General features: G+C 55.9%; 1 protein-coding gene across 1 annotated transcript; it reads right to left on the reverse strand.

The window, feature by feature from the left end:
* Positions 1-3,530: 3,530 nt before the first annotated feature.
* Positions 3,531-9,293, reverse strand: LOC142821050 (mast cell protease 3-like). Its single transcript, XM_075911828.2, has 5 exons — positions 9,208-9,293; positions 7,794-7,956; positions 7,331-7,466; positions 4,870-5,142; positions 3,531-4,572 (listed from the first exon to the last, which is right to left on the reverse strand). Exons 1-5 carry the CDS (start codon positions 9,269-9,271, stop codon positions 4,417-4,419), a joined length of 792 nt encoding a protein of 263 aa, XP_075767943.2. The 5' UTR covers positions 9,272-9,293; the 3' UTR covers positions 3,531-4,416.
* Between the last annotated feature and the right edge of the window lie 3,448 nt (positions 9,294-12,741).

Here is a 12,741-nt window from a genome sequence, read left to right on the forward strand (position 1 = left end):
CAATCACAGGGCCCCACGTACACTCCTGCCCGGGAACGCCCACTGGAGATGGGCCACGGGCCAAGGTGCCCACGGGGCAATTCTCAGGTCATGGGCCTGCCGGTTTCCTCTCTGCTCCGGTCCCTGGCTGGCGCCATGGCCAGCGGGTCCCCTGCCCGTCCATCTGCCTGAGAATGTGGCTAACACGGCCGCTCACAGCCTGTCCCTGGCTGAGGATGTGGCTAACGGTACCCTCCCCACCAACCACCAGGCACAGAAACTCACCAGGGCTGTTCTGCTGAGAGATCCCCAGCCCCAAGATCTCAAGGGTGCAAGAGGGCCAATTCCTGTCCCTTTGCTCACTCCAGAGGCCAGACCCACTTGCCGGCAGTGGGAGACACGGGGCCTTTTCTCTCTAGTGCAGTCCGTCCATGGGCCATATCGACCCTTCTATACTGCCCTGACCTCCCACCTGGGGCTGGCCCCCAGCCCCTCTCCATCTGGCCCCTTTCTCTGTAGCTTCTGTTCCCCAGCACCGGGGCGGTGCGCTACTGAGGCTCTCATCCCTGATGCCCTGGGCAGGGTGGTGGCGGGTCTGGATGAGCAGTGTGGGGCGCCGGGTTACACGGAGCGGAGAGGGCTGGTATCATCTGGTAGATCCCCCCCCCCGACCCGCCCGCCACACCCCAAGAACCTTCCTACCCCCAGATAAGTAACCTCCCTTTTACAGCCCCTCCCCAAGTTGTGCCTCATGCCGCCATCCAGTGTCAGGTCCCAGATGTGACCCGCAGGCCAATCACTTGCCCACCATTGCCTGAGGGCATCTCTGTGCTGCTGGCCCTGCTCTGGCCCCCCCTGTATCTGCCCCTCTCCATCCGGTTCCCATGGGCTGGGCACAGCGCGTATCAGTATCAGCACCGGGTGATAAACCAAACCCTGCCCCTGTGTGAGACAGATACGGGTGGCTCTGATCTCCCTGATACCAGCCTCCCACCTCGGACCTTGTGTACGTGAAACCCAGAGCATCTCTGCCCCCTAGACAGATGTCCAGCGACTGACACTTCTGCTGCCTTATTCAGTGGATCAGCTCCCAATAAGGCTCAGCCCATCCCCTGTCTATTTGGTCCCTGGCCAGTGGGGGAGGTGTCATCTCCCGACAGGGAGCAGATGGCACAGAGCCAGGAGCACCCCTGGTCCAGCCATGTCTGCATCCAAGGTCCCAACCAGTCCCCCTGATGCCTCCGATTCACGTCAGGGACTCCTATTGGAATGACCAGCAGCGTCCAACTGTTGTGTGGACCGAGATCTGGGAGTAACTGCAGAGTGTCCTCTGGAAACACCCACCCCGTGAGCAGTGTCTGTCCAAACAGCAAACGGAATGGTAGGAATCATTGAAAAAGGGGATGTGAAAGATGACAAAAGATGACTTATTGCCTCTCTGTAAAACGCTGGGGAACCCGTATCTTCAACCCTGTGTACAGACACAGTCAGCTCATCTCTAAAAAGTCACCTTGGCCCTGGAAAAAGTTCAGAAAAGGGCAACACGGATTATTAGGGGTTTGGAACAAGTGTCATATAATGGAGATTTCTCAGCTTAGAAGAAAAGTGGACTTAGGGGGGATGGGATCGAGGTCGATAAAACCATGCCGAGTGTGGTGCAAATGAAAGAGGAAAAGTTATTTACTTCTTCTCAAAACTCAAGAGTGAGGGGTCCCCTATTGACAAGAATAGGCAGCAGTTTTAAAACCGAGAAAGAGAAGCAGAGGGGGACCCATGTTTATTTACACCTTTAAAAACAGCAAGTGGCCGTGTGGTTCCTCAGAGACTAACAACGATCTCTGTTTTATAATTTATATTATCATGAGCTGCTGTGTAAAAACCCACTTCATCAGATGGGTTGGAGTGGAAGTAAGAGATTCCAAGGCGTATAGTACATCGGAGCAGACAAGGAATTACCCAAACACCTCTAGTTCATTTTTTCTATACTCACGTTAGTTCACTTAGCTCCATTCTGGTTTCCTCTAGATCCCCGGCCATCCACTCTAGATCCATTCCCATCCACAGAGATCTCTTCTGGTTTCCTCTAGATCCCCATCCATTCATTTTAGATCCATCTCCATCCACAGAGATGTATTTTAGTTTCCTCTACTCCCCCATACATTCGGTTTTGATCCATTCCCATTGATAGAGACCTATTCTATTGGACTCAGTATTCCCCTCCATCCAGTCTACATCCAGCCACATCCTCTCTACTCCCTTAGGGTATGTCTACACTACAAAGTTAATTCGAAATAACAGCCGTTATTTTGAATTAATTTTAATAACATCTACACAGGCAAACCGCTATTTCGTGAAGAGGCTTTGAGGACTCCTCGGGGTGGACGCTCTCCCCCAGGGCCTCCTGGATCCTGACAGCCCCCGATGGACACCCCAGATGGCAGCCTCCAGGAAGTGCAGCCGGGCTGATGGCAATGACCCCACAAGATGCACCGGCGTGCCCAGGGGCAGCTCTGGCTCCATGTGGCCGAGTGCTGTGGTGTCCCCAGTGCGGGCACTCAGGGCACTCCAAGCCAGGACTGCTTTGCTGTCCCTCATCCAGGTAGACAAGCAAGCGGGGAACCCTGAGAACTGTCTGTCCGGGGTGGGGGGTCGGGTCCCTTTAAGCACAGAGCTCACTTAGCCTCAGGCAGCAGCCCCACATACTAAGTCCTAACTTGATGCCCTGCCGGCACTGGTTCCGGCCAGCCTTAACTTCGGTTCAGGGTCCACTCCGTGTGAGCATCCTATTTCGAAATAGCAAAATGCTATTTCGAAATAGTTTTTCTATCTAGATGCGTGATTTCGAATTAGCTTAATTCAAATTCCCTATTTCAAATTCAGTTAATTCGAAATAGTTCTGTAGTATAGACATACCCTGCAATTCATTTTAGATCCACCCCCATTGACAGAGATCTATTCTAGTTCCCTTGGGATCCCCACACATCCATTCTAAACCCATCTCCCCAACCCTGCCAGTGCCGGGCCCGTTGGAGCAGGACTCTGAACTTGTTTCAAATGTTGGCCAGGAGGCGGGTTGCAGGAATGGCTGGATTTACGATGCTCACTCCTGTGTGTGTGTGTGTATGTGTGTTTGTGTGTGAGTGAGTCCCCCCTCCCCAGGGGTCTGACCCCAGACAGATCTGGTGCCCCACAGGCAGGGGACGAGGCTGAGAGCTCTGGGTCCAATCCATAGCCCAGTGACGGGAAGGGTGGAAAATGTGTCTAAAGAAAATAGTTGTTTTTCCTCCGGAAACACATCCCTTATTTCCTTCCAAAACCATTTGTTTGCCCCACAAGCCTCCATGTTGTCTAGTCTCCCCATGGCTGGAAACACCCGCTTCTTCCTTTTGCCTCAGTTGCTCCAGCCAGGCTTTCCCGGTTCCCTTCCTTTGGGGTTTTCCAACCTCCCGTCACCTTCTCAACAAAGAACCGACGAAAGACCCGTCTGCAGCCCCTTCACTCTCCTGCCCTGACCCCAGAGTGGGGGCAGTGAGGGAGCTTGGGGTGCAGGGTCTGGACTTGGGGGGGCTGCTTACTTGGCCCTGCACCCTTGTGGGTCCCAAGATGGTCTCTTGCTGCTCCTACTGGCTGCAACGCCAGCCAATGGGAACAGCCGGGGAAGCCCATCATTGCATGGGGGGCCGGGGAGATTAGCTTGAGCCGCAGGTCACTGGTAGTCCAGGGACAACACCATGAGAACCACTGGTCTGGAGATGGAGCTTACTGGGCACAGCGGAGATCAACGAGGATAGCAGGAAATAGATGGTGTGATGAGGATGCGAAAAGGCGTCTCCCCCAGCCGAGCCCTGGCACAGGCAGCAGCTGCTCTGGATTTCGTGGCTCTGGTGAATCGCTCATTTCCAGAGTCACTTGTTTTGGTAACTTCATTTTTATTCAGGTCTGGCTACAAAGCAGGAAGCGACATGCAGCAGGCTGGGGGCAGGGTGGAGTGAGGGCAGGGGAGCGGTTTGGACCCAGGAATTGCTCTGGGAAATAACCATGGGAAAGGCCCAGTGAGCACAGGGCTGGCGGCAGGTTTAACGTGGCCCAGCAGGGCAGGGAGTGGTGAGGATCTCCCAGAAACATCACTGGCCCTGCTGAGATGGGGGAGAGCTCTGACCCAGCAGGTCTACCCCAGGGCCGGGCTGGTGGGCAGAACCCCAGGGGCATGAACCGGCTGTGTTCCTGTGAAAAGGCAACCGAAGAATTGGGATTTCCCAACAGGCTCCTAAACCCCATTGGCTCCTGCCTAGATGCTCATAGGCTGGGACCTGCCTGAGTGGACCAATGACAGGGGGAGATCAGCTTAGGGGAGTGGGCTCAGCCCCCCTGAAAGCTGCCCGATATCCGGGCGCCTCCAAAGCAAACAAGCGGCGCAGGTCCAGCTAGGACAGTGATTCACAGCTGGGGTCTCTCCCGCAGCCTCTTCATTGTCTTTTTGATCCAGGGGACAAACGTGGAGACTCTCGTGTAGACGCCGGGAGCTTTGTCAGGCCCCCAGGAGACGATGCCCTGGGCTTTCCCTCCGCACACCAGGGGGCCCCCGGAGTCGCCCTGCAGAACAAAACACACCACAAACGGAAAACAGCTCAGTGGTTATTTTCTGCTGATGCCCAGCCCAGGGAAACTCCTTGTTGCACCCATGATGCTGCTGCACCCAACCCCCTTCACACTGCCCAACTGATCTGCACACGCCCTAAGACAAAACTCAAGATGTTGCTCGTGATGTGAACACGGCCCACGGCCACAGGGCCTGGTCACTTCCTGCCATGACATGGCCTGACTGCAAATCCAACAGCCGCATGAACAATATGGACTTCCCAATGGGACTCAAGCGAGGAGGAGAGGTACCTGGGAAGAGTCATTCATAGACGATGGGTCCCCCACGCACATCATGGTGGAGGAATTGTAGAGAGCATACAGCCAATTACGCTTCTTTGGACACTTGCCATCCGACATCACCACCACATCCACTTCCCGGAGTGCATTTGGAAAAAATGGGGCATCGGGATTAACAGAGCCCCACCCTGCGACAGTGCACTTGGACCCAGGCTTCACTTTCTCATTGGCATCGGGCAGCTCAATGATACCAACATCATCGTTCTCATCCACTTTCCTCATCAGCTGAAAGACAATGAGAAGATAAAGCTGAACAAAACAGCCACAGACATCAAACACTCCTGCAAATGTACAATGCAAGAAACATGTTGGGATGGGATGGGGGTGGTACCTGCAGCTGTGTGAGGTCACTGGGGGTGGGGGATGGGATGGGGTGGTACCTGCAGCAGTGTGAGGTCACTGGGGGTGGGGGATGGGATGGGGTGGTACCTGCAGCAGTGTGAGGTCACTGGGGGTGGGGGATGGGATGGGGTGGTACCTGCAGCAGTGTGAGGTCACTGGGGGTGGGGGATGGGATGGGGTGGTACCTGCAGCAGTGTGAGGTCACTGGGGGTGGGGGATGGGATGGGGGAGGTACCTGCAGCAGTGTGAGGTCACTGGGGGTGGGGGATGGGATGGGGCGGTACCTGCAGCAGTGTGAGGTCAGTGGGGGTGGGGGATGGGATGGGGTGGTACCTGCTGCAGTGTGAGGTCACTGGGGGTGGGGGATGGGATGGGGGCGGTACCTGCAGCAGTGTGAGGTCACTGGGGGTGGGGAATGGGATGGGGCGGTACCTGCAGCAGTGTGAGGTCACTGGGGATGGGGAATGGGATGGGGCGGTACCTGCAGCAGTGTGAGGTCACTGGGGGTGGGGGATGGGATGGGGGCGGTACCTGCAGCAGTGTGAGGTCAGTGGGGGTGGGGGATGGGATGGGGTGGTACCTGCAGCAGTGTGAGGTCACTGGGGGTGGAGGATGGGATGGGGGCGGTACCTGCAGCAGTGTGAGGTCACTGGGGGTGGGGGATGGGATGGGGGCGGTACCTGCAGCAGTGTGAGGTCACTGGGGGTGGGGGATGGGATGGGGTGGTACCTGCAGCAGTGTGAGGTCACTGGGGGTGGGGGATGGGATGGGGGCGGTACCTGCAGCAGTGTGAGGTCACTGGGGGTGGGGGATGGGATGGGGGCGGTACCTGCGGCAGTGTGAGGTCACTGGGGGTGGGGGATGGGATGGGGGCGATACCTGCAGCAGTGTGAGGTCACTGGGGGTGGGGGATGGGATGGGGGCGGTACCTGCAGCAGTGTGAGGTCACTGGGGATGGGGAATGGGATGGGGCGGTACCTGCAGCAGTGTGAGGTCACTGGGGGTGGGGGATGGGATGGGGGCGGTACCTGCAGCAGTGTGAGGTCACTGGGGGTGGGGGATGGGATGGGGGCGGTACCTGCAGCAGTGTGAGGTCACTGGGGGTGGGGGATGGGATGGGGTGGTACCTGCAGCAGTGTGAGGTCACTGGGGGTGGGGGATGGGATGGGGGCGGTACCTGCAGCAGTGTGAGGTCACTGGGGGTGGGGGATGGGATGGGGGCGGTACCTGCGGCAGTGTGAGGTCACTGGGGGTGGGGGATGGGATGGGGTGGTACCTGCAGCAGTGTGAGGTCACTGGGGGTGGGGGATGGGATGGGGGTGGTACCTGCAGCAGTGTGAGGTCACTGGGGGTGGGGGATGGGATGGGGCGATACCTGCAGCAGTGTGAGGTCACTGGGGGCGGGGGGATGGGATGGGGGCGGTACCTGCAGCAGTGTGAGGTCACTGGGGGTGGGGGATGGGATGGGGTCGTACCTGCAGCAGTGTGAGGTCACTGGGGGTGGGGGATGGGATGGGGCGATACCTGCAGCAGTGTGAGGTCACTGGGGGTGGGGGATGGGATGGGGGCGGTACCTGCAGCAGTGTGAGGTCACTGGGGGTGGGGGATGGGATGGGGGTGGTACCTGCAGCAGTGTGAGGTCACTGGGGGTGGGGGATGGGATGGGGGTGGTACCTGCAGCAGTGTGAGGTCACTGAGGGTGGGGGGATGGGATGGGGGCGGTACCTGCAGCAGTGTGAGGTCACTGGGGGTGGGGGATGGGATGGGGTCGTACCTGCAGCAGTGTGAGGTCACTGGGGGTGGGGGATGGGATGGGGCGGTACCTGCAGCAGTGTGAGGTCACTGGGGGTGGGGGATGGGATGGGGCGGTACCTGCAGCAGTGTGAGGTCACTGGGGGTGGGGGATGGGATGGGGCGGTACCTGCAGCAGTGTGAGGTCACTGGGGGTGGGGATGGGATGGGGGCGGTACCTGCAGCAGTGTGAGGTCACTGGGGGTGGGGGATGGGATGGGGGTGGTACCTGCAGCAGTGTGAGGTCACTGGGGGCGGGGGGATGGGATGGGGGCGGTACCTGCAGCAGCATGATGTCATTGTTTATAGTCTCCTTGTCGTACTGCGGGTGGGGGATCTGCCGTTGTACGGGGATCACTTGCTGGCTCCGTTCCTGTTGGCTGATGTCATGGGCTCCCAGTTTGACAGTGATGCTTCTGTAGAAGCCGAGAGCAGCAAGTGGGGCGTTAGGCGCTGGGGATGGACACGTGTTCCTGGCTCTCAGGCTGGGTCTCAGATTTTTTCCGTCCCCTTTAGTCCTAGGCCTCAGTTCCTCCTCAGCGAATGTTACTCTCCCAGCTAGGTCCAGTGCCCTGCAGAGTTGCCGTGGGCTGTGACCCCTCCCAGCTCACGCTGGGCAGGGAGCCAGTCCCAGGTGGGCTCACTGGCTGCAGCTCCATTGATTTACCCAGCGCTGGACCTGCTGACTCCCTCATCCGCCACTTACCCTTTCTGCCCCCACATCCCAGCCCAGAGGCACTTACTCTCCCTTGCAGTGAGCGGCCGTCAGCACAAAGTCCTCTGCCACTAGGAACCCACCACAGCTACTTTTCATTATACCCATGTCTTCATCTTCATCTTGTATGTCCAGATAGGCCATGTAGGGTCTAGAGTGGGGCTCAGCTTCATGCCCCCCGACGATCTCACCTAGGGGGAGACCAGGTTCATAGAAACTGTTCCGCCCTCTCCCTAGGCCAACCGTGTCCACACTCTACATCACTAAGGTATGTCTACACTACAGCACTATTTCCAATTAACTTAATTTGAAAAAGTTAATTCGAAATAAGCTAATTCGAAATAACTCATCTAGACACAAAACTATTTCGAGATAGCGCGTCCACACTGCGTGGACCCTGAACCGAAGTTAAGGCTGGCCGGAGCCAGCGCCGGCAGGGCATCAGGTTAGGACTTAGTATGTGGGGCTGCTGCCTGAGGCTAACTGAGCTCCGTGCTTAAAGGGACCCTACCCCCTCCCCGGACAGACAGTTCTCAGGGTTCCCCGCTTGCTTGTCTACCTCGATGAGGGACAGCAAAGCAGTCCTGTCTTGGAGTGCCCTGAGCGCCCGCACTCGGGATACCACAGCACTCGGCCACATGGAGCCAGAGCTGCCCCACCCCGGACAGACAGTCTTGGAGTGCCCTGAGTGCCTGCCACACGGAGCCGGTGCTGCCTTTGAGCACGCTGGTGCATCTCATGGGGGCATTGCCATCAGCCCGGCTGCACTTGCTGCAGGCTGCCATCCGGGAGTCTATTGGGGGCTCTTAGGATCCAGGAGGCCCTGAGGGACACCGTCCACCCCGAGGAGCCCTCAGAGCCTCTCCAATCCTCCCCATTGGGGGCTTACACCCCATTGCTCCCTCACGTCCTTCCACTTACCCCTCCCTAACCCCCCTTCCTGATGTACAAAATAAAGGACACGTCTGTTCAAAAATAAAAACTCTCTTTATTTAACAAAACTGGGGGGGGGGATTAACCTCTGGGGAGACTGGGAAAAGGAGGGGGGAGAGGGGAAGACAGAGGGTGGGAGAGGGGAAGGGGAAACCTGGGAGGAGGGAGCTAGGAGGGGGAAGCCAGGGGAAGAAAGAGGAGGGGAAGTATAAAACTATGGTACGTCCACCACATCTTCAGTATTGTGTACAGATGTGGTCTCCTTACCCCAGAAAAGATGTTTTGGCCTTGGAAAGGGTTCAGAAAAGGGCAACTAAAATGATCAGGGGTTGGGAACAGATCCCATGTGAAGAGAGGCTAAAGAGACTGGGACTTTTCAGTTTAGAAAAGAGGAGACGGAGGGGGATATGACAGAGGTCTATAAACGCATGAGTGGTGTGGAGAGGGTGCATCAAGAAAAGTTATTCGCTCCCCAGAGTCCCAGGTCCCCCAAACCCAGCTGTACTCACCAGCCCAAGTCCCAGAGGGCAGGAGAAAGACCATGGGGAGCAGAGAAAAGATGTGGACCTGCATGTCTGCTGTCAGTGCAGGGATCTTGAATCTGCACCAGACCTGCAGGGTTTATAGACTCAGCTTGGGGGAGGGATTCAAGAGGGAAGGAAACCTCAAGGTCACCCACACGCTCATCAAAGTGCAGTTTCCAACCACAGCCGACCACATGGGGTGGGGGGAGGACAGGCCACACGTCAGCCCAGTAGCTGGGTCCCGTACATCCTGCTGGATGATGCACCACTGGATGGAGAAGATTCCAGTAGGGATGTGTCCATCAGGATACAGGGCTGCTCCCAGCTGGGCACATCTGGGGCTTGGACTCACCTGGCCCCAGCCCTTCTCAGCTCCCTGTCAGTGTCTCTGTGGGGGGACTGGGAGGGGCAGTGTCTGATCTCGGCAGCGAGTGGGAATGGGGCCCTTTGATCTTTCTCAGAGTGCAGCCAGACCTGACCTGGCTGAGGCTGGGCGGGGCAGGCATCAGTCCCCATCCCAGCGACCGCAGGGGAAGGTTTCTGAGTGCCGACAGGGCATCAGGTTAGGACTTAGTGTGTGGAGCTGCTGCCTGAGGCTAACTGAGCTCCGTGTTTAAAGGGACCCGACCCCCACCCCGGACAGACAGTTCTCAGGGTTCTCCGCTGGCTTGTCTACCTGGATGAGGGACAGCAAAGCAGTCCTGTCTTGGAGTACCCTGAGTGCCCACACTCGGGACACCACAGCACTCGGCCACATGGAGCCAGAGCTCCCCCTGGACACGCCGGTGCATCTCGTGGGGTCGTTACCATCAGCCCGGCTGCACTTGCTGCAGGCTGCCATCCGGAGGGGCCATAGTGGGGCTGTCAGGATCCAGGAGACCCTGAGGGAGAGCGTCCACCCCGAGAAGCCCTCAGAGCCTCCCTGGTCCTCCCCACTGGGGGCTCGTGCCCCATTCCTCCCTCACGTCCTTCCACTTACCCCTCCCTAGCCCCCCTTCCTGATGTCAAATAAAAGACACGTGTGTTCAAAAATAGAAACTGGGTTTATTGAACAAAACTGGGGGGGATGAACCTCTGGGGAGACTGGAAAAATGAGGTGGGAGAGGGGAAGCGAGAGGGTGGGAGAGGGGAGGGGGAAACCTGGGAGGAGGGAGCTGGAAGGAGGAAGTAAGGGGAAGAAGGGGGAGGGGAAGCTCAGGGCTGGGGGTCTCACAGGACCAACCTGACTTTCATGCTGACTGCTCCTGGGTTCGCATGTTGCCTTTGGTGGCCAGGCTGGCAGCTACCCTGCCCTAGACGGCCGCATTCCACTGTCTAGTGCGGAGATCATGGATGTTGAGGGCATCCCCCCCAAACCTGAAGAAGGTCCATGATCTCCACCCTGGACCAGGAAGGCTCCCACCTTCTCCAGCCCCTGGCAGGCTCCTGGGAGCTGGCAGACTGCTCCTGGGGAGCGGTGGAGTTCTGGCTGCCAGTGGCCTGCTGGCTCATGTTTTGGGGCCACTTATTTTTAAACTTTCCACGGACCCTCTGCAGTACTGTGACAGACCACCAGGGGCCCATGGACTACAGGCTGGGAACCCCTTCCTAGGAAAATTGTTTTCCCTAGGATCCCACATTTCAAGCATTTCTCTCATCCCTTCATTGTCATATCTCCACCCCCTGTATCAAAAGCCCGACGAAAATCAAGATGGTTCATGTCTCCTGCTTCCCCCTTCGGCTAGGCCAGGCGTCCTGTTACACAAGGACATTAGATTGATTTGACATGATTTCCTGTTCACAGATTTGTTTTGGCTCCTCCTTGTATCCTCTAGGGGTTTCCAAACTGGTTGCTTAACAATTGGCTCCGGTATCTTTCCAGATATCAAGGTTGGATACAATTCCCTGCTTTCTTTTTGTTCCTCTTCGCAAGGTAAGTGGGATGTAGGGGCTGGACTCGATGGAGGTCTCTTCCAACCCCAGGGGTCTATGTTTGACCTTCTCTGGTCCTCTAGGACCTCACCTGCCCTCCAGAGCTTCTCGGACATAACTGCTCAAAGTCGGATTGCTGCAACGACTTTTTTAAATGCCCCAGCGTGAATTTCTCAGGCGCCGCTAACTTCAATAGAGCCAGCTCCTTTAAATATTCTTTCACCAGTTCTTCCCGTTGTTTTGCTTGCTTTCCTTCCTCCTTACAGCACAAGTTAGCAGATTTAAACCGAACGTGCTGCTCCCAATTGTCCGCAGTGCATGCTATTTCTTAAAAAAACGGACCACACAGATAAACTCCCCTCAAAACTCCAACCATCTGAAGAGGTCATGGTCCCATCTATGTGTGTTCAATAAATGTGACGTGTTGCCTTATCCCCCTGAAAAAGATCCCGAGTTCGTCTTTTAAGTACAACATTTTGGTGGAGAATTGCGAAAGGGAGACGGTACCACGAGCATTTATTGAGTAATGGAAAGGTGTTCAGAAGAATGGAAAAGTGATCATAACCTCGAAAAGTATTAAAAAGTGATCGATCAGTAAGGTGTGCTCACCCCCGGTGGTAGAAGGCCGGGTAAAGAGAGGAGGAGAAGTAGCTTTCTCACTCCCCCCCCCCCCCCCCCCCCAGTCGTAGAGTGCCGGCATTAGAAGGAAGGGAGGAGAATTAAAGTTCTCGCTCCAGAAAAAGAAAAGGGGTGTTGGTAAATAAGAGTAAAAAGTATAAATATTGCTATTTTAGTCCCAATCGGAGGTTGGGTATACTGAGAGGTATTGATATTGTTATTCTAGTCCCAATAGGAGGGTGGGTATACTAGAAAATGTTTAAACATAAGCAGTCTTTTAAGAAGGCTCCCAGGCTATGTCTAGACTGCAAGCCTCTTTCGAAAGAGGCTCTTTCAAAAGATACTTTCGAAAGAGCCTCTTTCGAAAGAGAGCGTCTAGACTGCACGTTGAACTTTCGAAAAAGCGGCTTGCTTTTTCGAAAGAAAGCATCCAGTGAGTCTGGATGCTCTCTTTCGAAGAAGCCCTATTTACATTGAAGAACGCCTTCTTTCGAAAGAGGAACTTTCGAAAGAAGGCGTTCTTCCTCGTGAAATGAGGTTTACCGCCATCGAAAGAAAAGCCGCGTTCTTTCGATTTAATTTCGAAAGAATGCGGCTGCAGTCTAGACGCAGGTGAGGTTTTTTCGAAAAAAGGCTACTTTTTTGTGTTTGTCTAATGTCTGTCTGTCTTACTAGCTAGTATACTGTGTTAAAAAATCAGAGGGGTTGCCGTGTTAGTCGGAATCTGCAAAAGCGGCGAGGAGTCAGGTGGCACCTTATAGACTAACTGAAGTGTAGGAGCATAAGCTTTCGTGGGCAAAGACCCACTTCGTCAGATGCATGGAGTGGAAATTTCCAGAGGCAGGTATAAATATGCAGGCCAGGATCAGGCTGGAGATGACGAGGTGGATCCAATCAGGGAGGATGAGGCCCACTTCTAGCAGCTGATCTGGAGGTGTGAATTCCAAGAGAGGAGAAGCTGCTTTTTAGTTAACGAGCCATTCACAGTCT

The sequence above is a fragment of the Pelodiscus sinensis genome, chromosome 30 (assembly GCF_052426305.1).
Source record: "Pelodiscus sinensis isolate ZL-2025 chromosome 30, ASM5242630v1, whole genome shotgun sequence".
Taxonomy (NCBI): domain Eukaryota; kingdom Metazoa; phylum Chordata; order Testudines; family Trionychidae; genus Pelodiscus; species Pelodiscus sinensis.

What these genes read in the sequence shown, in the direction of transcription:
- LOC142821050 (XM_075911828.2), bottom strand. Translation starts at nt 9,271, where the DNA reads ATGCAGGTCCACATCTTTTCTCTGCTCCCCATGGTCTTTCTCCTGCCC. An exon ending in GCCCTCTGGGACTTGGGCTG is followed by an intron (nt 7,957 to 9,207) that starts GTGAGTACAGCT and finishes GTCTCCCCCTAG; the next exon opens with GTGAGATCGTCGGGGGGCAT. An exon ending in CTATGAATGACTCTTCCCAG is followed by an intron (nt 4,573 to 4,869) that starts GTACCTCTCCTC and finishes TTTGTTCTGCAG; the next exon opens with GGCGACTCCGGGGGCCCCCT.